This window comes from Castor canadensis, chromosome 6 (assembly GCF_047511655.1).
Source record: "Castor canadensis chromosome 6, mCasCan1.hap1v2, whole genome shotgun sequence".
Lineage (NCBI taxonomy): Eukaryota > Metazoa > Chordata > Mammalia > Rodentia > Castoridae > Castor > Castor canadensis.
The window spans coordinates 143,399,473-143,427,095 of NC_133391.1; the positions used below are offsets into that span (position 1 = coordinate 143,399,473).

The 27,623-nt window shown below is 34.5% G+C and overlaps 1 protein-coding gene across 8 annotated transcripts in view; it reads left to right on the forward strand.

Moving 5' to 3' along the window:
- Rictor (RPTOR independent companion of MTOR complex 2) overlaps positions 1-27,623 on the forward strand; it is a 109,684-nt gene that overhangs the window by 15,536 nt on the left and 66,525 nt on the right. For 7 of the 8 annotated variants that reach the window (XM_074077564.1, XM_020166643.2, XM_074077563.1 and 4 more), the window contains one exon: positions 19,840-19,937. In XM_074077564.1, coding sequence (XP_073933665.1) covers positions 19,840-19,937 — 98 coding nt within the window. Of the gene's footprint in view, positions 1-19,839; positions 19,938-27,623 lie in introns of those variants that run through there. The other variant, XM_074077571.1, reaches the window with a different exon arrangement.

The following is a 27,623-nucleotide window of genomic DNA, read 5'->3' on the forward strand; positions in this document are numbered from 1 at the left end:
TCAAGTAATGCCTGAACTTTACTAATTTTAATGACAATTATTTTTCCCTGTGGGTGGAAGAGCTCTGTCCACTCATTTGTTCATTCAGTTAATTAATGTATGTATACCATAGGCAGAGTATTCTGCCAGGTCCTTTGAAGTTTGGAGGTTCAGATTATAAAATAGATGTTGCTCTTAAAAGAAGCTCCAGTTAGTTGCATTCCATTAAATAAATGTATTATGAATGTTCGATAAGTTAGACTGACAAGTAAGGAGACCCAAAAGGAAATTGTTAGCCTTGTATGATTTCTGTAAAAATGCTCCCTTGTGCTGTGCTGCTGCTGCTAGGTAGTTTCACTTAGATATTGAAATTATCCTTGAGAATATGGTGAAGTAGGGAAAACAGAAGAATGAATGAAGGTGAGAACATCATTCTGAGCGAGATCATCCAGGCTCCGAAGACCAAAAATCTTATGTTCTCCCTCATATGCGGACTTTAGATTTAGGGCAAAATGTAGCAATGTGGTTGGACTTGGATCACATGACAAGGGGAGAGCACATACAGAAGATATAGGAATAGGTAGAAACCCCAAAACATGAATGCATTTGATGCCCCCTCTCGAGAGGAGCTAATACAGAAACCTTAAAATGACAGAGGTTATCATGAGCAGGGGATCAGGAACCAATGTAAAGATCAGTTGTAGTTGAATCAACATGGGTAGTAACACATGGGTACATGAACGCAATAGTAGGAATCTCTCTGTATAGCTATCCTTAATTAGCAAAAACGCTTTCTCTTTCTTATTATGCTTGTGTCTTTTCTTCAACAAAATTAGTGATAAGGGCAGAATGGGACCTGCCTGAAACTGGGCGGGGGGAGCAGGGAAAGGCGGGGGAGGAGGGAAGGGTGGAGAAAATGACCCAGACAATGTATGCACATGTGAATAAATGAACTAAATAAATAAATTAATTAAAGCTACTGAAAGTAATGAAAAAGACAAACATCACTAAAAAAAAAATTTGGAAGGACTCAGAAATGTTGAACTTTGTTAACCTGGTGGGCCCATTTTGCTGTGATAGTCGCCCCCACTCTATCATGTTTCACAAGATTCAATATAACAAAAAAATGCATTTCTTACAGTAAACAGTGTCATGTTCTTCATTCTTATTAATATATAACTATCAAAAAAAGAGGAATGAATGAAGTTATTGTTGTCTTTTTTCCTTTAATGTTTTTTTAAAAGTTTTATTCTGAATTAAAAAAAAAATTTCCTCTTTTGATAATCTTCTCATTCAGTGATAGTGTGCCATTGTCCTCCTACCTATCCAGCACCAAGCTGTGTACTTTGGAAGCAGCCCTTTTTTCTTAGAACTTAAGCAGAGAATGACTTGTTGACAAATTTTGGGGAACTTCTTGTACTTTTAAAGCTTTTATAGATGTACCTTCTGTACTTCTCCTTTTTCTCCCCCCTCCCCCCAGTGTTAGGGATTGAACCCAAGGCCTCACTATCAGCTGTTGTAGTTGTTCCCATTGGTGGACAGATCCTTTAGTATTGAGCTGTATCCTTTACTACTACATCGTTTCTATGATTAAGATCTGTGCAGACTGCTCTTTAGCATTCAGTTTTTCACCCAGTTGTTAAAGCTAAATGTCTTTTTATTTTACCTGATCTTGCTTTTCTGATTCTGTGGATGAACATTTGTTCATTTAATAAATGTTTATTTTTATGTGCCAAGCACATATTTAAAAAGAGAGCATAAGCACATATTTAAAAAGAGAGCATAGCGTGATCATATTTGTGCCTTTGGTAAAGTAAAATCATGGTTCAGGGTTGACAAGTATGTAAGTGTTGTGTGGCAGAGATTGCTCAGCAGTCACCACACTCTTTTCTGAGTGACACTAAGACTGCATAGTTCTCAGTGTACTTATTCCTGGCAGCACTACAGTTGACACTAGAGTTGAAGTCTGTTTTGCCATAACAAATACAATTGAATAATGTCTGTGTTTGGGTTACTTGATTGGGGGATGTTTTGCAAATAGAGATGGAGGATTTAACTTCTTTTAAAATTGTGTTATTGTTAGCATTTTACAGAGAAAGTATTACTGGTTAAGTGCATTTAGGGCATTGAATTAGTCTTAAATAAATGAGAAGATTAGGAAAATTTTTGGCCAGTGATTTGCTTTAAAAAAAAAAGTAAAATTGGTAAATGGAAGTGTCTGGGTTTGATCTAACCAATCAAACACTGTTAAATGGTTTGTAAGTTTAATTGCTTAAAATAGTGGTTCTTAACACAGTTATTTGGTGTTTATCCTTTGATCTAAAGTGAGCATTCTTAGTAAGCCAAGCTTTGCATTAAAGAAGGCTTTGTGGGTTATGAAATAGTATAGTTGAAGATTATGGGTATGGGACTGAAGCTGAGTAAGCGATTAGAGTTTAGAGTTAGCAGAAATTTTAGAGATTATTCAATGTAGTGAGACTTTTCAGTAAGGAAGAAGGCTCTCTGTGTACTGAATATAGATAGCTGTCAGGGGACTGTGAGAGGACTTTGGCAGTATTATGAGGACATCTTGAGACATTAGTAACTTCTCACTGGCTTTGTTTTGTTTTTCAGACGTGCATACATAAAATAGGAGCTACAAATTAAGGAAAATCTCATTATGTCAGACTTTAGGGCTTATTGATAATCTGTACAGGTTCAAATCAACTATACTTTACTTTTGCAGTACTGTCAGGTCTTTGTACTGTTCCTGGGATCCCAGACTTAAGCCACCACATCTGGCCAAAAAGTTGTTGTTTTTCATTGATTTTAATCTACTTTGCTGTAGAATTATCCTATCACTCCTTTTTTGAAAATACACATTCCAAATTATTATTGTGAGATGAAAACTGAGTTTATAGTAGTGAAGCTCTAGATTCATATTTCTCACTCTGATTTACAAGGAATGTTATTTAATTAACTGTGCCTAATTTTCTTATTTGTGGGAAAGGATATAATATTGTAAATCTTAGAAGGTCGTTATCAGTATTAAATTAGAAGTTTTTTTCAAACACCCAGCATAGTGTCTGGCAAATCCTTAGTGAAACTTCAGAAGGTAAGTGTTAATAAATAAGCAATATTTAGCTACTTTATTGATCATACATATATAGGTTATTTGTAGTTTCTTGCTACTATAAACCATGATTTTCTATACAGTCTTGTTTATGAATCCTGGTTCTTACATGTAAGTTTCCCAGATTGCGTAACAATGTGGAATTACTGATTATATGGCATCTATACATCAATAATATATACAAGAGTTATTGTCCATCTGTATATCTTTGTCTTCATAATAGCGATGTGTAAGAAATGCTACTGATCCATACTTTTGTCAACACTTGGGTTAATAGGAGTAGGTCTGGGAGGGCCCAAGAATCTGCATTTCTAACATGCTTCTAGGTAGCATCCATGTTGGTTGTCCATGTGTGCTTGTTCTGAGGGATAGAAGCCTTTCTTTCCATTAGTATTTTTTTATTCTAAACAGCCAGAGCCCTCTTCTCCCCATTTTTTTGTGGTAATGGTCTTGAACTCAGGGTCTCACACTTGCTAGACAGGCACACTACCATTTGAGCCTTACTGCCAGCCCTCAAAAAAGCCAAAGTTTTAAATTCTGAATTGATAGAAAAATTCTTTGTTAACGTTGAGTTCTTTGTGCTGCCTAACAGTAGTTATTTTGGGAGTGGTATGGTTTATTTCTTGTTCAACTTTTTCTAATTTAAATAAGGAGATCTGAATTTATATTTCAGTATTGCCATGTATTTTGTGTTTTTGAGAGAATGGAAAAAGTTAACAGTTTCAGTGATTTTGTCGTAGAAAGAGTGCGAGATCTGCATTTTGGTAATATTAATTGTATAGGCCCACAATTTTCCTCACAAGTTTGGAAACCCTAAAACTCTGAAAATGAAACATACTTTGGTAAATAACTTTACCTGATAAAACCTGACTTGACCTAACCTGATTTGGAAGCAATTCTGGCTGGAATTTGTATTCTTAAAATTGATCTCCCTTAGTGTGTCTAGTTTTACCTGTTACTGAATTATAGTTTGTAAGTAGGCATTTCTGTTCTTAACCCTGTGTAGGGATATAAATGTATGTCATGTTATATATATAAGTTTTTGGCAGTTACTAGGGTTTAAACTCAGGGCCTCACACCTGCTAGACAGGTGCTGTACCACTTGAGCCAGGTCTGTTTTGTGATGGGTATTTTCAAGAGAGGGCCTCTTTAACTGTTAGCCTGGGCTGGCTTTGAAGCGCAATCCTCCTGGATTTCTGCCTCCAAGTAGCTGAGATTATAAGTGTGAGCCATCACACCTGGCCAGTAGTTGGAAAGCTTTTTAAAGGTAAATTTCAAAGAGCTGTTGTAAATTTTATGTTTTGATTGTTAGTGTTACACAGTTATGCATGTCCAAGTGAAATAAAGGAATCATAAAGAGTAAATTTCACTAAGTGGGCCTGTTTGTACTCATACTACACAAATTAATTTTGAATTTTGGTATCCTTGCTAGACTTAAGATTGTTGACTAAAGTTCATGAAAAGGCTTAATTTAATGCTTCCTTTCAATGTATGGGATTTGAGATTAGCCAGTTTTGAGGGAGAAATTGGTACTGGGGCTTGAACTCTCAGGGCTTTGTATTTGCTGGGCAAGCACTCTGCCACTTGAGTCATAACCTGAGCCATAACCTCAGCCCTTTTTGCTTTAGTGATTCTTCAGATAGGATCTTGCATTATTTGACTGGGACTGGCCTTGGATGACAGTCCTCCTACCTCTGCCTTCCTCGTAGTTGGTATTAAAGGCATGCATCATCACACCCAGCCTGTTTTTTTTTTTTTTTGAGATAGGGTCTTGTTAACTTTTTACCTCAACTTAGCCAATTAATTAATTAATTTTTGAAAGTACTGGGGTTGAGCTCTGAGCCTCATGTTTAGTAGTAAGGTGCTCTACCACTTAAGGCCTTCCGACAATCCTGTTTTTGTGTTGGGTTTTTTTCAAGATAAGGGTCTCTTCTGATCTCTGCCTCTTTTGTAACTAGGAGCCAATTTATTTTTGTTGCAGTAATTTTAGGCATGTTGTGTCTCCTTTGATTTATCTTAATGATCATAATTACCCATAAAATAACCAGGATATTAGATACAGTAATATCTACAAAGTATTGATTTAAAATTTAGTATATCAAAATAAGATGCTATTGTGAAATAGCTTATATAAGATAGGATTAAGATACATGTACTAAGATGTCTCAGAGGTACTTGTTAATTACATGGGTGTGAGTAGATTCCATAGAGTGCAAAATTTCCAAATTTTGGAACGTGTGTATGGTTTTTTTTTTCCTTGTCTCTGCTCCAAGAAGAATATAGTCTTTTTTGGGGGGAAGGGATGAATTAATTTGATTACTGGGCATGTTAAATTTGAGGTTGAAGGACTAGAAAACTTAGAGACCTGAGATACCTTGCTACCTTACTTTATTTGAGGATGAGATTAAAATTGAACTTGTTAGAATTGATGGGACAGTAAAAAAGAGAAACCTAAAAGCAAAGGGTAGAATTTTAGATAATGTTAAAGGGTATGGAATAGGGGTTCGGGAGGGGGATACAGACCTTGAAGAGAGAAACCAAAGGGAAGGGGGCTGTCGAGAAGGGAAAGAGTTGAGACTTTGTAGTTGCAAAGTCTGTAGGAGACAAGTTGGATTTAGCTAACATTGGCTAAGTTGAGGCAAGAAGTTAACAAGATCCTATCATTCTCTTTTTTCCCTCCTCCTTTAGTCTCTTAACAGTACTATATTCTGTATGTATATCTGTCTATCTAGCTATCTATCTATCTGTCTATCTCCATCCATCCAGATAATGTTTATATTTGTGTTTGGAACTGTCTTCCACATGTTGTAAGATAAAACACATGACCTTTGTCTTTCTGAACTAGGGTCTCATGAACTATTTGCCTGGGATGGCCTCCACCCATGATCCTCCTGATCTCTGCCTCCAGAGTAGCTAGGATTACAGGCATGAGCCACTAGCACCTGACTACTAGGAGCATCTTTAAGATAAATAAAAAAGCTAGTGAAAGAGACCAAAGACCCATGAGAAGTAGTAATTAATGAGGGAAATATTAGAATGAGATAGCAAGACATGGAATCAAGAAGACAAATGGAAAGATTAGAAAATAGCATGGTAATAACATATTTTTCAGGTTTCAAAAATTGAGTATACGTGTAGCCAAGGTATTTGTATCTTACTAGTTTCTAATGCGGAAGGTCTTAACTACGTTTGTAGAAGCCACTTGTCAGACAAATGGACAGACATACAGTCATGTTTCATAGAGAACAATAGAAGCTTGAAAGTGAGTATATACACAAGATGTACATCTAATTTATAAGCAATTCTAATGGACTGGGTGTATAATACAGTCAGCTGTCTCAGACTATAGGTACAGCTGTTCCATTCTTTTACAGGGTTCTCTTAAATAATGAATTCTTTCAATGACAAAACTGAGTTTTTGTCTTATAATAAAGGTTTCCTAATTAGGGGACTGCAGAAGCCTAGTGATTTTACAGTTATCTTTGTAAAATGTAATAGATTTCATACAGAAATTATAGAAGAACACAGTAATTTTAATCTAAGTAAAAATTGCTTTTAGTTACTTTTACTGTCTTAGAAAATGTTATCTAATTGCAGATTACATTTTTCACCTTGTTTTTTGGTTACAAGTATGTTACAGAAGTTTCTCTGAATGGAAGCAATTTCTATAGCTTGGAGAATATAGTGTTTGTGAATACTTTGTATAAAAGCACTTTGTGAATTCGGTTCAGTTCTCTGCTCCAAATGGTCTTTTAAGCAGGCATTGGAAGTCCACATACTGTGCTCCATGCCAGTTTCATCGTGCAGGGCAAGAGGCAAATTGTAAAAAAGCACTTGATGCTTGTTCTCATCCAGTAGCTCTTACTATTTTCTACCTCAGATATCTGTGCCAGAAAAACCTTTATAAATTCACTAATTACTTACCATGTAAAAATAACAAAGATGAAATGATTAGAGGATTAGGTAAGGTGAATGAATGGTTAGGCTTCAGTTCTTCATCCAGCTTTAGTCACCTGGAACATCATTTCTAGTAATGCATGAATATAAATATAATGATTGAGAGGAAGGATGAGGAATGTGATTCTCTGAAGCTAGAGAGCAGACTTCTTTTTATTCTTCTCCTCCTCCTTCACCACCACCACCACCACCATCCAAGAAACCAGGTCTTTGAGCATGCCAGATGTTTATTTAGAATTTGGGGGGATTCCATTATTTCCTCTTTGTGGCCCTCAAAGTTTAGAAAATAGATGCAATTTTGAAGCAGCTTGATTTTAAACACTTGCTCTTCTTTTATGTATGTGTATACTATAACTATCATTAGGTAGTATCTCCATTGTAAGTTTTTATATTTTAATATTCATAGTTCTGACTTAGAGATTTCATGTTATAAATGCCAGACTGAAAAGACAATTTTAAGATTGTAGTACACATTCCTGTGTAGTAGAAAAGGAGAATATTAGTCTGTAATAATTGACAATATAATGAAACTTTTTTATTCTTAATTTTTAATTATCAAATTAAAAATTTGTAAATTTATCATAAGTGTTTTTCTCAATTAATTTTTATACCTGTAAAAACAGCCAGACAAGAAACAGAGCTTGGTATATTTTTAAATTTTTATGGATTTGTTTATGAATTGCGTATTCATATATCCAGTGAATGTTTTTGAGTGACTAGAGGTCAACTGGTCTCAGAACTCCTGGGTTCAAGTGATCCTTCCCATCTCAGCCTTATGAGTAACTAGGACCACATCCAGATATTTTAAGTATAGGGTTATGTTACATCATTATCATTACACTATAAGGGGACATGATGTAAGGAGATAAAAGTGAAATAATCATGTAAATAAATACATAATTACAAACTGCTGTGAGCATTTAAGACACACTCTCCTTTGAAAGGCAATATATAGTCTTTAGTACATTGCATATTGAGGAATAAAGGGTAGACTTTTAAGTCATACTGCTAACGTTCAGATCTCATTGCCACGTGTGGTATTTGTGGACTTCAAGCAATGAACCAATGTCTATAAGCCTCATTTAATAATAATAATAGTTCCTATCTCTGTATGTATTAATAACTACAATTTTTGTATCAGGGGAGTTTTTTTCATATTTTAACATTTGAAGATGATATAGAAGACTGTGTCAGATTAAGTTCTCATCTCTTCTATAGTTTAGACCCAAAAGAATATCAAAATATAGTTGAACAGCTTTCTGGTTGTCTTTTCATCATGTTTAAAATTTTGGTGTGCATAAGAATCACCAAGGTAGTTCCTATAAATGCAGATTACTACGGACCACTTCGTATGCATCTTTGGCTCTGAAATTTTTTAGTCATAACATACATACTGTTTAAGAAAACACATTTGAAACTGATGTTCAACCAAATAGTTGAATATTTTGTCTCATTTTAACACATAATATTATGAGGTTTTGTTGTTTGTTTTTGGTATATATGTTCATTGCTAACATAGAAAAATTTCCCTCAAATCTACATGTACTTGCTTTGTGATTCCTCTATCAGTGGGTACGTGGTCAATTTACCCAGTCCAGAAATCGTGGATCCATTCTTAATTCCACTGTCTGTGGTTCTTCTCATCTCCAGTCCATTACCTTCTAAGTTTCTTGCTTAGACAATTCATAGCCTTTATTTAAACTTGACTTTCTCCTCCTTTAGTCCATTCCCAACATTATCTTTATAAAACAACTATTCATGCCATTCACTTGCATAAATGTTTTCCCATTGCCCATTGACTCCTAAGTTTCTCAGCAAGTCTTAGAAGGTCTTTAGAATCCAGCTTTGTTTTCTTTTATTCTCTGTCATCCTGTTTTGTGGTGGATACAAAATATCTCAGTATTGCTTGAGTTTATTAAGAAAAATTATATTTTTTCAGGTTTCCCTGTTAATATATGAACTGCTCTTCACATTTTATATGCCTATAAAGTTTATTGATTATAAAGAATGAATTTCAGTGTTAAGTACTTCCAAGCAACATTTGTCTCACTATCTTCTCATTCTCCCTTTCAACCAGTGTTCATTCAGAACCTACTATGTGCCTGGCATTTGTGCCAGAGGTATAGAATGCATTTGTGAACAGACAGGTTTTCTTCCTGACTTCAGTTGTCTTTCAGTTGTCTTACCATTTAGTGAAGTACCATTATACATCCTCCTTTTATTTTGGTTCCATAGTATTTACTACCTTCCTGTCTGTTACATTACTGTTAATTAAGTGTTTGTGTCCCTTTTTTTCAAAATTAATTGTAATGTCTAGTGCTGGGACTGTATCTTATATTGCATTCTGTCTAGAAGTTGGCACAGGATATAGCACATGAAATGTACAACTGAATAAAACTTAGAAATCAAAATACCTATGTAGACCTGCAAGTCTACTTCTAGGAGAGATCATAACTGTTCTTTATAGAATACATTTTATTTTAAAACTTACGTAAGTGGTCTGGGATATAGCTCTGGAGTAGAGTGCTTACCTAGTAGTGTGAGCCCCTGGATTCCATCCCCAGTACTGAAAAAGTTACATAATAAAATGGCTAAATACAACCTAGGGAAAAACTACCTTTCTCTGTATTGATAGTGTTAGTGTCATAATTTTCTTTGGGAGGAATACCCTATAATTTGAAGTTTAATTTTAGAATATTTAGGCAATTTATATTAGGCAGTATAACATATATTACATATATTTATATTAGTGCAATTTACAATCAAAACAAAATGTAAGTTATAGCTTCTAATTATTCAGACTACTTTTAATAGATGTTGTGTTCAAATGAGTCATTAACTACTTCCTTGTCACTTTATTTTTAGTGTTCTGTACCTAGGTTCATCCTTAATAAAGAAATTAAAGACATGGTTTCTGTTAATAGAATTTGAAAACAGTTAATTAGTAAGCTGCTAGATTCTGCTTGTTTAATTTTTTCAGTTACAAATAATCAGAGGTAAACAGGGACTTCTTTTCTTCCATTGATATAGCTCCTTTATCTCTCACTGTCATTCAACATGAACAATCCTTTGGAATCATAGAAAGGAAGATACCTTCATGTAAACAGAATGGGAAGAACTTAAAATTAAGTAAATTTATAATCCAAAATTGAAGGGGAGGAAAAGAGATCTGAGCCTTTGAGTCACTGAAAAGACAAAATCACTGGTTAAAGACCAGCCAGAAGTTGCCATGTCTCTCATTACTATAAGAGTAGGACAGTGACATAAAAACCCAACAAAAACTACTATCTTATAGTCTCTGGGAGAAAGAAATTATAGAGTAGGAAAGTATATGTAAGTATATATACTATATAAGTATATATATGTACTTATATAGTGATGATAATTACTCATTTATAATCATATTACTTATAGTACAACCTGGGATACTCTTTCAGTGAAAGGAGGTGGTATTAATAACTTCAGTGGTACAATAGACATAAATTGGATCACTGGCAAATTAGATATATGTACCATGTCATAGTATGAAGAATGAGTCATGGGAATATAGAAAAAGAAACTTGTAGGTCAGGAAAAAAAAAAAAAACTTTGTACATCTAATCTGAGCTAGAATGATAAAGATTTTTTCCCCCAAACTGTGTAGAGAAACAACACAGCAGCTTAAAAGGTTCTAGTGCCATCTTGCTGCCTGTCTAAAAAATCATTCCCACTCTCAAGAAGTGCTTCATGGTCCATCATTCTTCTAAAACAACTCTATGAAAAAAACATTGTTTTTATTTTACCTTCACTTAATTCTTCTTAGATCCTCTTTATGAAAATCCACAGGCAGAGGATGGCTCAAACAATGTATACACAATGTGAATAAATGTAAAAACAATAAAATAAAATTAAAAACAAGAAAATTCATGTTTCTGATCCAATATTATCCTCCTCTTGAATTTCTTTTAACATTTCTTGTAAAGAAGGTCTACTTGCGGCAAATTTCCTCAGTTTTTGTTTATCTGAGAAAGTTATTATTTCTCCACTATTGAAAGATAATTTTGCACGGGGCACAGAATTTTGAGTCATTATTTTTTCCTAACTCTCATCTTTCTTCCTGTTGGAATGTGTTTTTAGGAGAAGTCAGATGTAATTCTTGTTTTTGTTCCTTTATACGTAAGCTGTATTTTCTCTGGTTTCTTTCAGGATATTTTTTCCCCTATCTTTGATTTTCTGTAGTTTGAAAAGGATATGCCTAGGTGTAGTACTTTTGACATTTATCCTACTTTGTGTTCTCTAAACTGGATCTGTGGTTTTATACCTGACATTAATTTGGGGAAATTCTTAGTCATTTTTGTTTGAAATGTTGCTTCTGGTCCTTTCTTCTCCTTCTGGTATTCTAACTGTACATGTTACAGTTTTTGTAGTTCTTCTATAGGCTTTCGATAGTCTGTTCTGCTTTCTTCAGCCTTTGTTCTATGTTTTTTGGTTTTGGATATATCGTCAAATTCAGAGATCCTTTTCTCAGCTATGTTCAGTCTACTAATAAGTCTGTCAAAGGCATTCTTCATTTATGTTACAGTATTTTTTGAGCTCTAGCATTTCTTATTAGTACATTTTTGCATGATCTTCCTGCTTCAGCTGTTGGGATTAGAGACATGAGGATTCCCTTGAAATTTGTAACTCACACTCGTTTATACTGAGCCTCTAGCAATCCAACACTTGTTGTTTGGTTTTCCTACCTGTGAACTGGTTCTCACAGTGGTTTTTCCATTCATATTTTTCCAGTAAGATGTGAGTCTCTGTAGTCATAGATCTGAACTTTGGGGTGATGGTTTTTCCTGTGTTCTTACATCTCTTATGAATCTAAAAAGAGTTGTTGATTTTTTAGTTCATTTAGATTTTTCACTTGTTAGAACAGTTTGGTGACTTTCAAGCTCCTTTCATGTGAAACCATGAACAAAGTCCATGTTTAATCTTCAGTATGATACACCTGATGTTTAGAAACACTAAACCCAATAAACAGAGTTAAGTGATTAGGTTTTCTTGCACATTTCTATCATTACATTTGTATTTAAAATATACCACTGATTAAAAGAAGGTTATTAACTGCTACACTTGTTTGAGAGGAATCATTTCTTACATAAAGGAATAATAATTATTCTGCATTCCACATGTTTACACCAGAGTAAATAACATAAAAATTATAGACAGATTTTGGCATCAGTATAAGAAATAATATTCCTCTGTTCTATCAAAAGGTTGGATAGACTCTCCTGGCAAGTTCTGACTTCCCCTGCATTAGAGGTATTTTATTCTAATCTAGAGAAGGTCTCTAGAATGCTATCATTGGAATAGATCCTTTCCCTAGCAAATTATATAACTCTTTGGAACTGGTAGCTGTTAGAATTTCAGGAAATGTTAGAGATAGATTGAAGCAGTACTTCTCAAACTTAACTTTTAAGTTTTCCTACAAATTGGAAAAGGTCTTAAAGGACAGATTATCACCAAGATTGTAACTGTCTGTTCTTTAGTCTGCCTCTTTAAAGCCATTGTCAAGAAGTTTGGTCACAAATTAATAGTTATTATTTCTAAACAGTGACAGATAGGAAAGATAAGTGGAGATGTAATTAGAGATTTGGTTTAAGATTCTGATCAGATTCCAACCCTTTAAGAAAGTACTTTATTAATGGTTTTAATTTGAAAGAACTTATGAGTGTGTGAAGTTTTGCAAGGATAAACTAGACATAATGGGAAGAATATACAAGGCCCTCACAGAACTCAAAACTCTTCATAAATTCTTGGTTTATGTTATAAGGCTCATCTAGTTTTGGGTTTTTTTTTTTTCTTAGTGGCACTGATTGGGATTTGAACTCAGGGCCTCACACTTGCTAGGCAGGTGCTGTCCCTCTTGGGCCACTCTACCATCCCTTTTTTTCTATTGTGTTGGATATCTTTGAGATAGGTTCTCTGGAACTATTTGCCCAGGCTGGCCTCAAACTTCGATCCTTCTGATCTCTGCCTCTGGAGTAGTTTAGGATTATAGGTGTGATCCACTGGTGCCTGGCTTAGCTAGGTTTTTACTCTCATTTTGTAGTAAAGACATTAGGGCTGGACAGAATATACACAGATAATGCTCACATAGTGTGTGCAACAACTCAAAATAATGGGAGTTTAGGTAAAAAGAATGTTGAGAAATTAAAGGCTGGGTGAGGGATGAAATAGTGGATTAGGAATTGAGGAGTTGTGGAAGTAACCATGAGATATTGGGAGATATATTCTAAGACATGTATTCTTTGAGGAACTAAATCCAAAAATCTGATTCAAAATACTGGTCCAAAGCATTTCAGATAAAAGATACTTGGTCTGCAATATATTTTTGGATACAGAAAAAAATTGTTGAGTTACAAATAGCATAAAATGTACATGTTTTAAATATTCATGTACGTATGATAATTAAATACCACGTAACCACTACCCCCCAGCAAGATAGATACTTTTACCCCCCTTCCCTAGATACTTTTACCTGTTTTCAATTGGTTACCTCACCTCCCCAGCAACCCCTATATTTTTTCTACCATTGTAGGTTACTTTTGACTACATGGAATGATACATCATGTACTGTTTTTGTCTGGCTTCTTTAACATTTTTTAGATTGATCCATGTTGTATCAGCAGGGTTTTTTTCCTTATTGATTAGCATTTTTATGTGTATATATACACTACAATTTGCTTATATCCATACTTCTGTTGATGGGCATATGGGATATTTAAAATTTGGGACTGTTCTGAATAAAACTGCTATAAATATTCTTATGTACATGTATTTGTGGGCCTGTTTTTCTAACTGATAGTGGAATTGTTGGGTCATAACTTAGGTTGCGAACAGCTCTTTAAAGTGATTGTGTCCTTTTATACTCTTACAGTAGTGTAAGAGTTCCGTTTGTTCCATATTCTCTTCAACATTGGTGGCATCAGTCTTTTTGATTTCAGCCATTCTTAGAAGTAGTACTTCTGTGTTTTTATTCTGTCCAGGTATCCAACTGGATAGTGCCTGCTGCATGGAGGGCAGCTCTTCTCCACTTAGTTCACTCTGACTTACTTGCTAATCTGTGGAAATACCCTCACATACAGACTCCACAATAATGCTCTACCAGCTCTGGAGGTTTCCTTAATCTAGTCATGTTGGCACATAGAATTAACCATCACAGTAATTTGTAGGATTTTTGTTGGCTTTTCTTATTTTCCAGATTTCTTTTTACCAAAAAAATAATTTTATATTCAGAAGTGCTCTAAAAAGTAAACTTCAATACAAGTGTTTATAACATAATACATAGTGTGAACTATGTGAACGTTATGTGAGTTCCATGCGCTACAGGATTGCTATGCAGCACTTACATAATATAACCTGTATTCGTTGCTTATTTTAAAATGCTTTTTCTCTTCTTACCTATAAAAGCAATATAAGCAGGCAGTTATTTCAATCTAGTCACAGCCATGGAGTCTGAATTAATTTTTTTCAAAATCACTCATTTTATATGTACTTCTTATGCTCATTTGGAGAACTTGGAAAATAAAATCAATTTAAGGAATGAAAATAAATCCATCAGTAATTTTTACCACCTATAATTAACTTCTTTGAAAATATTTTGCTTGGTACCTTTTCTTTATTCTAAGAGTCCTTGAATTGTCATGTATTATCTTCTCACAGGAAATTAACCCATATCCCTATTCTGATTTACTTACCGTATATGGGTGTAATATAACACTACATTTTTAACTGCTTGTTAAATAACAAAAAATGTACAATGTCAACCAGAGTAGGCACCTCCTGGATGGAAGGACAGAAGTCACATCAAAGATGGCTTAAATCAATTATGTTTTCATTACCCTCCCAGATATTAAATCTCTGGGTATTTAGAGTTGACTGTAGTTATTTCATTATGTCCAGAGAGATTCATCAGGAATACACATAGGACTTATAAGCTACACAGTAAGAAGAAAAGAGCCAGTGTAATTCTAGTAGTTCTTTTGTATTTTACTTCCTTCCATTTGAATGGTTGGCCACAATTTTGGTTTTTTAGTTTTTTTTTTTTTTCTTTCAAGCTACTGTGGATTTCTTACTTTAAGGGTTAAGAGACTATCATCCTATGAGGTCACCTCATTTGTGCTTTATGCTTCTTACATAGTACTTATCAGACAGTTGGAGAGACTAAATTGGACACATTAAGTGAGAGTAAGAAGTAGGAAGATTTATAGAAAATAAAACTCACCTTAAATTTCTTTTTTGCTACTGCCCCACGTTTTTGTTTTTTGAGACAGGTGCATACCTGTGCAGTGAACTTGTGATCCTCCTGCCTCAACCACCAGGTCCTGGGATTACATGCATGAACCAGAACTGCCAGCTAAGATACAGCTCTTAAGTTAAGTCTGTTTTACTGAAACATAGTCCAATGGACAGAATGTATCTACAAAATTCATATGTGGAAATACTAATTCCCAGTATGTTGGTATTAGGAGGTTGAGCTGTTGGGAGTTGATTAGATCATGAGGGTAGAACCCTCATGAACAGAAGTAGTAACTCTACTCAAAGGACCGTAGAGAGTTTATCTCCTTTCTCCTCTATGTGAGTGTATGATGAGAAGCTGACTAGTTGGCAGCTAGGTTTTAGACAGGTGGGGAGCTCCAGAACCGTGAGAATAAGTGTCTGTGTATCCTGAACATAGTGGCTCACACTTACTGTCTCAGCATCCTAGAGGTGGAAGAGGAGGACCTACGGTTCCAGACCACGCTGGGCTACAAAGCAAGATCCTGTCTCAAAAACCAAAACAGTTTCTGTTGATAAGATCCTGGGTCTGTGGTACTTCTGCATTCATTTGTATGTTTTCTGCACTTGTTTTCTTGATACAACAGCTCTCTTCAAATAGTTGTAATACCGACTTTATGACCTACAAAATCTAAAATATTTTGTTCCTTTCTCTGGGCCCTTTACAGAAATAGAAGGAACCAGGAATTTATCATTTCATTCCACAGGAACTTTAACCAGATATTTCAAGTTAAAGTTCTCCAATTGCAACATTGTACCACATAAGTATTAGATAGTATGTCAATGTCTGAGATGACTAATACTGTTCTAATTTGGCCTGGGAATAACATAGTGTACAGGGGGAAACATGTTTTGTCTCTCAGCAGCTATATTGCTGAAAACTATATTGTGAAGAAACTTTGAAATCCATCTATAACTTGAGGTTCTTGGTAATTAATTATATAAAGGCAAAGGGGGTGAGGAGGGGAAGGAAGTAGAAAAGCTGGTTCATTTTGATTTGGGTTAGTGGTGATAAGATCTTCATTAGGCAAACTGTCAACACCTGTCAGTTTTTAAATTGCATGCATGATTTTTTTGTTGTTGTCAGCTTGCTTTCTGCTTCTATGTGAAGTACATGTAAGAAAGATTTGTTTTCCTCATTGTTCTGTTCAGTACCTAAACCAATACCTATTGACAGTAGGCATTCAGTTAATACTTGTTGAATGAGTGCACTCAGATATGATTTCATTTTTGTATCAAGGCTGTTTTTTTTTAATGTACCTAGAAAATAGGTAGTAATTAAATGTACAAAGGCTTTGTGAAGAATATTATATATCGATTCAGATGTACTATCTTAACTGTTAGTACTGTCAGATTATTTTTGGTATGAGTACCCATACTGTCATTTTAATTTCTTATTTTTTGGCAGTACTGGAGTTTGAATGAGGGTCTTATGCTTGCTAGACCAGTGCTCTACCTCTTGAGCCGCTCTGTGTGTGTGTGTGTGTGTGTGTGTGTGTGTGTGTGTGTGTGTTGGGTATTTTCGAGATAGGGTCTCCAAAACTGTTTGCCCTGGCTGGCTTTAAACCGTATCAATGTAAACGCTTAGGTTAGACATTTTCACTAGGTGAATTACACACTGTCTTTAATGATCCTTAACCTTGACTTCGCAAAGTGTTGTAGGACCTAAATTATCTTAAGGGTTCTTATAAAAATTTTTATACATTTCTCAAATAAAATTAAATCAACACCATTAGCTAACTTTCAGTTATTTTCCTTAGTCTCTCCAGATACAATCTAAAGTAACAAAGAGGAATTGCAAAATACTAGCAGTGATCTACTTACGGCCCTTTATAATTCTTTTTCAGTGGGAACTGATCTCATTTAATGACAGGCTTTCATTTTACTTTTAAGATCATTCTATAAATCACTAATTATAAAGATATGTACTAACCCACTTAAAATTCAATAGAATTTCATTCACATTAAAATATGTATATTATCTAAGACTCATGGGAGATGCTGTAAAAATCAGTTGAAAGATCTCAGCAGGTATCAACTTCAAAGTGCTTTGATACCAAATTGTTTATCATGGCCTGCACCAAATATAACAGAGTAGAGTAAGGTAGCCAGATAAAAACTAACTGTAAAATAGGACAGTGTAGCTCCACTTGGTGAGGAAAACACTTATTAAAAAAAAATAGTTCTTGGGTTTTTAAAGATGAAAATCTCAAAGTAAGATACAATGCTTCCTAAGTTAAAATAACATCAACATGGTCATATAACTTTTTTAGGATTATACTTTGTTTTATCTAAGACAAATTTGGTGTTAAATAAGATACCAAATACATTAATTGAAAAACAGCTTGTAGCAACTGAGGGAATTTACACTATATTCCAGGGGTTGGAAAACTGCTGTCTTCAGAGTCCTATCTGGCTAGTAGCCTGTGGTTTTCTAAACCAAGTGAACTAAGAATGGTTTTTAAGGTTTTTTTGTGTTATTTATTTATGTATTTATTTACTTACACTACTGGGTTTGAACTCAGGGCCTCACGCTTGCTAGGCAGGCTGTCTTACTGCTTGAAACACTCTGCCAAGCCCCTAGTTTTTACATTTTTTAATTAAGCTTCCCCCCCACCCCCAGTACTTTCAGAGGTTGCTCCATTGGCTTCTCTTTTACCTTGTGTCTGATGAGAAATTTGCCATCCACTTTACCTTTTTAAAATCTGGCTACTTTTAAGATTTTCTCTCAGTGGCTTTGAGCAATCTAATTGTAATGTGACTTGGTATAGTTCTTTTCATTTTCCTTGTGCTTGGAGTTGGTTGAGCTTCTTGGGTTTATTGGCTTATTGTTTTCATCAATTTTGCAAAATTTTTATAAAATATTTCTTTAAGAAATTGTCACACACACACCCTTTTCTTTGCTTTGAAGGCTCCAGTTCCGTATATGTGAAGCTGCTTGAACTTCTAGAGGTCACTTATGCTGGGTTTTTTTTTTTTTTTTTTTTTTTTTTTCTGTTTGTGTTATATTTTGGATAGTTTCATTTGCCTTGTCCCCATCACTTATGCTGGGTTTTTTTTTTTTTTTCTGTTTGTGTTATATTTTGGATAGTTTCATTTGCCTTGTCCCCAGGTTCACTATTTTTACCTTCTGTAAGGTTAGTAAGTTTTTGCCATAAAAATATTTTTCATCTGAGATACTGCAGTTTTCATCTCCAGAAATTCAGATTGGGTTCTTTTACACCTTTTCAGGCTTTCACCTAAGTTTTTGAACATATGAACTGTAGTTATAAAACTTTGAATATTCTTGTCATGTAATTCTACTATGTCACTTTTGGCTCTGTTTCAATTGATAGATTTTTTTTTCCTCGTTACAGATCATATTTTCCTGTTTTTACATGCCTGGTAGTATTCAGCTGGGTGCTAAACATTGTGAAATTTGCCTTTTTCTGAGCTTCTTATTTTTTTGTATTTTTAAAGATCTTCTTGAGCTTTGGTGTGAAGTCCAGTTTAATTGTGGGGAGACAGTTTGATTCTTACGAGTCTTGCCTTTAAGATTTGTTAGGTGGGATCACAGAAATGTTTAGTTTATATCTAATTATTTCTTACTACTGAGTCAAGACTTCCCAATACTCCCTTAATGATTTTTCCACCCTGGCTATAAGGAAGGATATTCTTCCCTATAATTATTTTTGAGTGATTCTTTCCCTGGCCTTGGATAATTTTTTTACACTCGTGCAGTGGACATTTCTCTGCTGAGAAGAGACCCTCTGAGGAGTCCCTCTAGAGTACTCTTTTTGGAACTGCTCTTATCTAGTAATTCTTAGTCTCCTTGGATTCTTAGCTCTGCCTCTTCAACTCAGGGAGTTTGCCTGAGTTTTCCCTCCTAGCACCAAGGCCTGGAAACTTTTTTTTTTTGTTTTCAGGGCTCATTATTCTTTACTGCATCAGGTCTAGTGTCTTGAAAACTATAGTTTAATGTTTGTTGGTTGACTGAAGCAGAACAGTGTATTTGGTCTCTGTTGTCACATAGTAACAAGAAGTGAAAGTTGAGGGGTTTTGTTTTTGTTTTGGCGACACTAAGGTTTGAACTCAGGGCCTCATGGTTGCTAGGCAGGCGTTCTTACTGCTTGAGCCAGTCCTCTTTTGTAATGGGTCTCCTGAACTGTTTGTCTGGGGCTGGCTTCAAATTGCAATTCTCCTGAGTAGCTAGGATTAAAGGCGTGAGCCCCTGGGCACCCAAGGGACATGTTGACATTTATGATTTTATGGTTGAGTAATCCCAGGGGATACACAAAGTTGGACCATAGGTATGAGAAATAAGAATGTGAAGGGAATTGGATGTCATCCATGTAGACTTGTAGGTCAACAAAATGAATGAATTAATTTGGGGAGGAGGGGAAGACTTTAAACCAAGAGCCAACATTGTGAACTTTTAATACTATATGCTTTATGTGTTTGATTAGGAAAATACTCTTAAAATTATGTTGAACTGTCTTTTCTTCTAGAACCTTCTGATAATTTAAGGGAAATTCTCCAAAATGTGGCTAAATTACAAGGAGTATCAAATATGAGAAAACTAGGCCATCTGAATAACTTTACTAAGGTAAGTAACTTGAAACTGACTGCCATCTAAAATCTTAATTCCTTATCATGCTTACTAAATGTTTCTTCGTCATCACTAAAAAGCAGTTCTTGTAATTGTTCCACTGAATCCCTCTTGTACAATGAATATAACCTAATAAAATTAAAAAAGAAGCAGTTCTTATATATTCTCTCAGTGTTAGTGCTTTTCTCTAATTTTTCAGAGAAGGAAGAGATTGGTGGGGGTGTTTGTTTTTTGTTTGAAAAGGGGTTTTATTATGTTGCCTAGGTCTCAAATTCTTGGGCTCAAGTGACCCTCCTGCTTCAGCTTATAGGACAGCCTATAGGCTGCTGTGCCCAGCTGCTGTGTTTTAAATTGCACTTAAATGATAGAAGTAATGCTTAGAATAGGCTCAGAAAAGAATAAAGAAAGAAAATTACCTGAATTCCATAATTCACACTTCACATATTTACCGTCTTTTCCTGTTTTAAAAACTCAGTTTACTTGTTTCTGTGCTTGTGCTATATTTCCTAGGTATGGCCATAATTCCCAGAGAACTATTAGGATATTCTCTTATCCTGATTCTGCATTCTTACTATCTGTATCTAAAGTAGCTCTCAAAGTAAAACTGCAGGGGCCTGGGTCTCAAACAAATATTACTAATGTTTAATAACAGCCCCAAATTCTTAAGTTTGATGTATGGATATAAGCCTTACAGTGCTAGTCAGCAGACTCATGCAAACACTAAAATGCGTAGTGTTTTAGGTGATACCTCACAGTAGAAAGCAGAATGAATCCATTGGCATAAAGTCCCCCCACCTTGGTATATTAAATGTTAATTGCTTTTAATGTAGGAACCATTGTATGTTTTGTGCTCAGAGCTGTGCTGGTGTCACCTTGGAACTTATTTGCAAACACACCCCAGGTCTGCTGAGTCAAAATCTACCATTTAATAAAGATCATTAGTTGAATTTGTGTGTTTGAATAGCACTGTTGTAATCTTCCAAGTATTTAATTCTTTGCTAAGTAATTGGGCTGTGACTTGGATTCATTTTTATTTCATAGAATTAGAAGGGTTTGGGTATGTAGACATTGTGTAACAAAATTCATTTTTCAATGTGATATTGTGGACATTTTTTCCTATAGTTGGTCCAGCAAATATGTATTTATTTTCTTTAATGGTGCTTTAAAATACTGGCATTTATTTTTAGATGAGAAAATGATTTTATATGGAAGATAAGAAAGTAATATTTTAAAAAACAACATACTATCTTGTATTCATATATGAAAATAGAAGAATGGAGCCTGTTGAAATTGTCCTAAGAAAGGGGGAAGAGTATGAGGAAGAATGAAAAAAAATGAAAAGAAAAAAGAAATTCTAAAACAGACTGCTAGAAAAGAGGCTTTGAAAAATATGCCTGTGTATATTTTTATTTTTGTGAACATAAAGAACATCTTCAAATACTTCAGTGAGGTAGCAGGTAATGTCAAATACTTAAGAGACATTGTCGTTCCAGGGTCCAAAATGCATCTTCTGGTTTCCCTTCCTTGTATTAAATCTCAGTTTTATTTTGCCAGTCTTCACTCAGCTCAAGTAAGTCTTATCACTTGCCTAGTTTTAACTGTTAAAAACAATTTTTGTAGAGGCCTGTGTTTTGTTTAGAACTCATGGTTACTGTCATAACCAAGCTTGGACATTTAAATATGTTTTGCCACCCAACATTTTGGAAGTTTGGGATGGTTGTAATGATGGCAATGATTGCTGTTACTCTGTGGCACCCACATGGGTCCTAAAATAATCTTAAAAATCTAGAATAGTGTTATCCAATAGAAATACAATGTGAGCACAATAAAAGTTAAAGGAAAAATGTGAAATTAATTTAGTATTTTGCATTAATCTATTATATCCAAAATATTATCATTTGATATAATTAACATAAAACATTACTAAATATTGTTTAACTTTTTCATGAAGATTTTATAGGAATACTAGATCAATAAAGTATATTTTTTACTTATAACATGTCTCAATTCAGACTAGTCACATTTCCAGTATCCACAGCAGCCTGTGACTAATAGCTATCAGTCATATTGATCAGAGCAGAGATGGAACTTTTGGGAATAAGATTGATTTAAACCTTCATTTCTAGGAGCCTGTTGGACATCTCTATCTTGTTTCTCTGTTCTTCATTTATTTCTGTCTTGGTCCCAGGCTTTCTTGGATTAGGGTCAGTTTCTCTCTTCCAGTCCTTTCTTCCCTCTTCCATTTCCTTACTTTGTCTGATTTTCTCTCACAACAGTTCACTAAGTTATTCTCTTTACTGGGCCTCTGCTTTTTTGTGTTCTTAGATTCTCTTTTGTCCTTTCTTCTCTTCCCTTTGCTCTCCTTCTTATCTTCTCTTTGCTGCTGCTTCCCCCTAACCCCCTTCATTTCCTGTTTTCCCTTTTTTCACTCTTCCTTAGGGGTCCTGTTTCTCCTGCTTTCTTGGTTTCTGCTTCCTTTGTCCTTGTCTTCCTGCTTTGTACCACTGTAGAGTATGCAGAGATTTTTGTAATAAAGGCCCTAGACTTCTGTGTGTTTTGTATTTCTTTAACCATACTTAAAAAGGCCTTGATGCCACCTTATGGCAGGCTTTTTATGTGCTATCTTAAATCACCTATGGATTTGAAAACCAGGTAACCAAACTTAGTAAAATTTGTCTACAGTTAGAGGGACTGAGCCTGAGTCAGGTCTGAGGGGCTCTCATAAATAAAGTCCATGAACATCAGACTTGATTTTATTTTTGGTCTACTTAGTGATGTAATGGGGGAAGCCTGAGCTTTCTCGTTACAGAGACTTACTACCCAGCCTCTACTAATTAGCAAGGCAGTTTTGAGAAGATTTCTGTACTCAGAAGCAGTATTGCTGCCTTTAGAGGGGAGGTTTCAGTTCCCTGGCATACTACTTTGCCCCTGGTTAAGAACCACTGCTATAAATGAATGTCCATAGATTCTTAAATTTATACCTAGCACAAGCATACATATTGAATTTAATTGTTATGTAATAAGCCTCTGAATTCCATTTTTATTAGAGAGCTGGGCTTAAAAATATTTACTGAGCTAATATTCCTGTAAAATCTGTAAGTTGATTTCCTTACTGAGTAAAATTTAGAAACTCTCAGAAGTCTCTAAGAACAGCTTTTTAGAATAAGAAAATAAAAATAATTATGATGTCAGAAGGCAGTGTACTTAGTTGGACACCCTCTTCTGTGTTACCATTAGGTTTTACATATGTATCTACTAAATTTTATCACTTATTTTTTAACGAGTTACTATTCCTTTAAACTGAATTTCTCTGACATAAGACAAATGTTATATTTTCTACTCATATTCCTTCCTACCCCAAAGCCTGGCACATAATAAATGTTTAATTTTATTGTGTTAGATTATGAAGATTTTGCATTTTAAATACGAGCTTTTGTTTTGAGTTGCATTTTGTTTTGCTATTAAGCAAAACAATTTTGTTGGTGTTAAGTTACCTTAGTAGAACCAGTGGTGCTAAAATGGTGTATAGGGTGAACTTCATTTCTAAAACCTCCTTTTAAGGGTTGAAGGAAGGGAGCAAGTGATGTGATCCTTTAATCATGTGAATGTCACACACCATGTTTGCCTTCTGACATCATTTCACTAGATAAAGTAATGTGTATAGCAGGCTGCTGATGAACATAATCTCAGTATTCTATTTTTAAAAGTGATAACATGTTCATAATTTAAAGACCTACTGTTTAAGATGAAAATATGTCAGCTCGTTTACATTCTAATAATAAAGGTTCTCTTTTCCTGTGTTTATATTTTAAAAACTCTGAAGGGTTTTTTATTTTTTGTTTTTCAAAAAGTTTTAAACAAGGCATAAGATAATTATAAAAAATTAAAATGATGCAGAAGATTTTACAGTAAAAAGTGAAGTCTTCCCTCACATACCCTTCCCGCCTTCCTCCCCAGTCCAATTTTTTTTTTTTAACAGAGGTAACAGTAGAGGATAACTAACCTTTTCTGGCATAATTATAAATATAAGCCGTGTGTGTAGGTGTATTTCACTGAGTTGTGAAATTAAATGAACTAAATCATATGAAGCACTCTATGTAGTGTGGTTACTTTTATAAGCATTTATTATTATACATACACAAAGCATTTTTTTCTTTTGGAGACAGAGACCACAAACTTCAATCCTCCTGCCTCAACTTTCCAAGTATAGGCATGTACCACTGCACCTGGCTTTAGAAATTATTTTTTAGATAAAAACATGATATATATGTTCATAAATGCATATGTGTGTAGATGTATGTAAATTGATTTGCAGCATGCTTTTTTCCCCTAGATCCCAATATGGCATAGAATGCTTTCCTTTTCTATATTATCAGTCTGCTTTTTCATAGATGATTGGTGTGTGTGTCTACATGGTCTCCTAAAAAGCTATGCTGTGGAATTCTAGTGTGTGCAATAAAATTTTTTAAAGTTTGGGTTATTTCGTGTTGTTACTCATTTAACCTCCAGAGCAGTGTGAGTAAAATAGAAATACTGTCAAATGCCCAGTCCTAATTTATCATTATACTCTTTAAAAATTGTTCATGTTGGCTGGGGTTATAGCATAGTGGTTAAGTGTTTGCCTAACATGTGTAAGACCCTGGGTTCGATCCCTAGTACTACAAAAAATGAAAAATAAAAATTGTTCATGTTAATAAGCATAACAGAAAATTTCTGTTACCTAGAGATGATTTACAATTACTTTAAATTTTTCAGAATATACTATTGTTGATAACCCCTCTTTAGTATTTTATCTACATTAATAAAAATTCATGTAGATAAATTATAACGAAAATAGATTGATTCACTGATGGAAAGCATGGATTTTTTTTTTTAAATGGTACTGGAGTTTAAATTCAGGACCCAGCATTGGCCAGGCAGGTGCTTTACCATTTGAGCCATGTCTCCAACCCTGTTTTGCTTTAGTTATTTTTCACTGGTGGAGTGGCTCAAGTGGTAGAGTGCTTTAGTTATTTTTCAGATAGGGTCTCATGATTTTGCTGGGAGACCTGGGACTTCATCATTTTATCTATGGCTTGAGACTTGATTGTCTTACTTGTGATCTGCTGCATAGCTAGGATAATAGGCACATGCTTAACTTATTTGTTGATATGGGGGGGTGTCACTAACTTTTTGCCTAGGCTTGCCTTGAACTTCCATCCTCCTGTTCTCCACTTCCTAAGTAGCTGGGATTGTAGGTGTGACTCACAGTGCCCAGCCCATCTCATAGCCCCTTATATATGAACTCTGATCCTATAGCATATTATAAAGACATATGGCAGAGACAGTGCCAATCTCAGTAAGAAGTGTGGTGTCTGATAATTTGGCATTTTGGGTGACTGTTAGCTAATTCTTACATTTTGTTAAATCTTTAACAGTATTTGTTTGTTGCAAATACTTTTGACCTAATATATTTTAACTTTATGTAATTTTTTTTTGTTTTAAGTACATGGTAGTTTTCCTCTGGTTTTAAAATTTAGAAAATCTTACTATTGTTATAGTTTTTAAGTATTTTCAAAAATACTATATCAAAACAAAAATATGAGAAAATTTTCATACTCTTTTGAAGGTGTGAAGCCTTTTATTCATCACATTTTAGAATTTTAAGGATTTTATAGAGCAGTTTCTCTCTTCCTAATTTATTTCTCTATCCTATTTATTTTTGCTTCTGAAGAAATTGGGGAGGAAAATTTACAAGTATCAGTAGGATAGTAAATTTATATTAGCTTTTTTGGGGGTCTGTTCTTTTCACAAGATATTATCACTAGGTTTTTTCCTGTGGTTATGATATTTATAACTTCATAATGAATAACAATACTTTGTGGAGACCCTTCTAAGACTTCAGTATTCATTAAATAATTTATCTTCCCTTTAATCCATTTCAAGCTCCAATATATAACTTGAGGAAGTTTTATAATAACTTGAGTAACTAAAATAAAAGTCAGTTTTCAAAACTCATACCTAAATTAAAACCAGGATCCACATATCTAGTATTAGACCAGTGCTCTCAATGAAAACAATTAAGGAAGCCTGTTTGAAGGCAGCAAGAACTGCTTGAGTAACAACAAATACAGGCACCAAAGTGTCAGAGAAGAATTTCATAAAGACAGCTTCTTTCTCCAATAGCATGTATTCAGGGAATACCTGATGATGTGAAATGAGGCCAGGAAAGTGAGGGTTTAAGTGTTAGAATTAGAAATAAGTTTTTGCTACAGATGTAGGGTAGATACAACAAGCATAAGGAAATTGTCCCCTGGGTACATGCATTCAATTGTTGGGGCTACCTAGAATGAGAAATGTAGCACCTAAGCAGAAAATCTTCGAAAATCAGGTGTGGAACTTCCAGTATATTTTTTAAGACTAAAATTACATTTATTATCCTTTAGGAACTAGGATCCTTAACAGCAAACTTTGAGTTGAAATCTTAGGAGCAAGGAAAAACGAGAAGTTGACTAAATTTTACTAGAATAGCCAACTAACCTTTACTCAGCACTGTGCAGTGACCTAACAGAGAAAAAGCTAAGCACTCTATTGAAAAAGATAGCATGGTCAGGTATCTCTGCAAATTATGTATATGAGCAAAGATTACAGGAGTCACCATGACTGATAACATGACTAGAACAAAAGGGAAAACAGCTAGTATAAGCAGATGTGGACAGATGATCCTCACCAGTCAGGTCCATTCAGATGACTAGTACTTTTAATTACCATGTTAATGTCAAGAAAATGAGGGAGCTATGGAAAAAACAGATGAGAAAATAAGATTTTCATTAGAATGTTTAAAAAGATTAAAGGAAAATTGAAGAAGAGAAAAATTCATTATCTAAAATTAAAAACTCATTAGATAGGTATAATAGATCAGACACATTAAAAGACAGGATAAGTAGAAGATATTCAACTATTGACATAGAAGAGCATAGAAAAAATAGAACAGAGAATTACAGATTTGTGATATACATAAAAAGACCTGACATACATATAATTAAATTACCAGAAGTACAGAATAGAGAGAATTGGCAGTTGGAAATTTTAAAGAGATAATGTACAGAATGTTCCAAAACTAATAAAATATATCAGCTAGGAGATTGAGGAAGTGTTTACCTTAAGCAGGATGGATACAAAGGAAACCACCGCTGAATGAATTATAGTAAGATTATTGAAAACCAAAGATAAAGAAAAAAAAATCCTAAAAAAAAAAAACAAACAAACGCCTGAGGTAAAGGGTATGACTTCCAGAACAGCTGACCTAGACCAAAGGTAGGGATCAAGTGGTAGAGTACCTGCGTTGCAAGTGTCTAGACCTGAGTTCAAATCCTAGTCCATCAAAACATCCTTTAAAAAATGAAAATTTTAAAAAATAATTTCCAGACAAACAGAACTCAAGAATCATAAATAGCAACTTGGGCTAAAATTAGACACCAGCAAAATATGTCAATAACAACAATAAACTGAATTTTTGAGCTATCAAGAAGAATGCTACCTTAAGGAACCACTGCAATGAAGAAAGGAATGAGGAATAATGAAAGGATAAATGTGTGAGAAGATATAAGTTGATATAGACTAAACACTGACTGGCTAAAAAGCACCAGTTGGGCTAGTGGGTAGCTAAAGTGGTACAGCTTCTACCAAGCAAGGTGCTAGGCC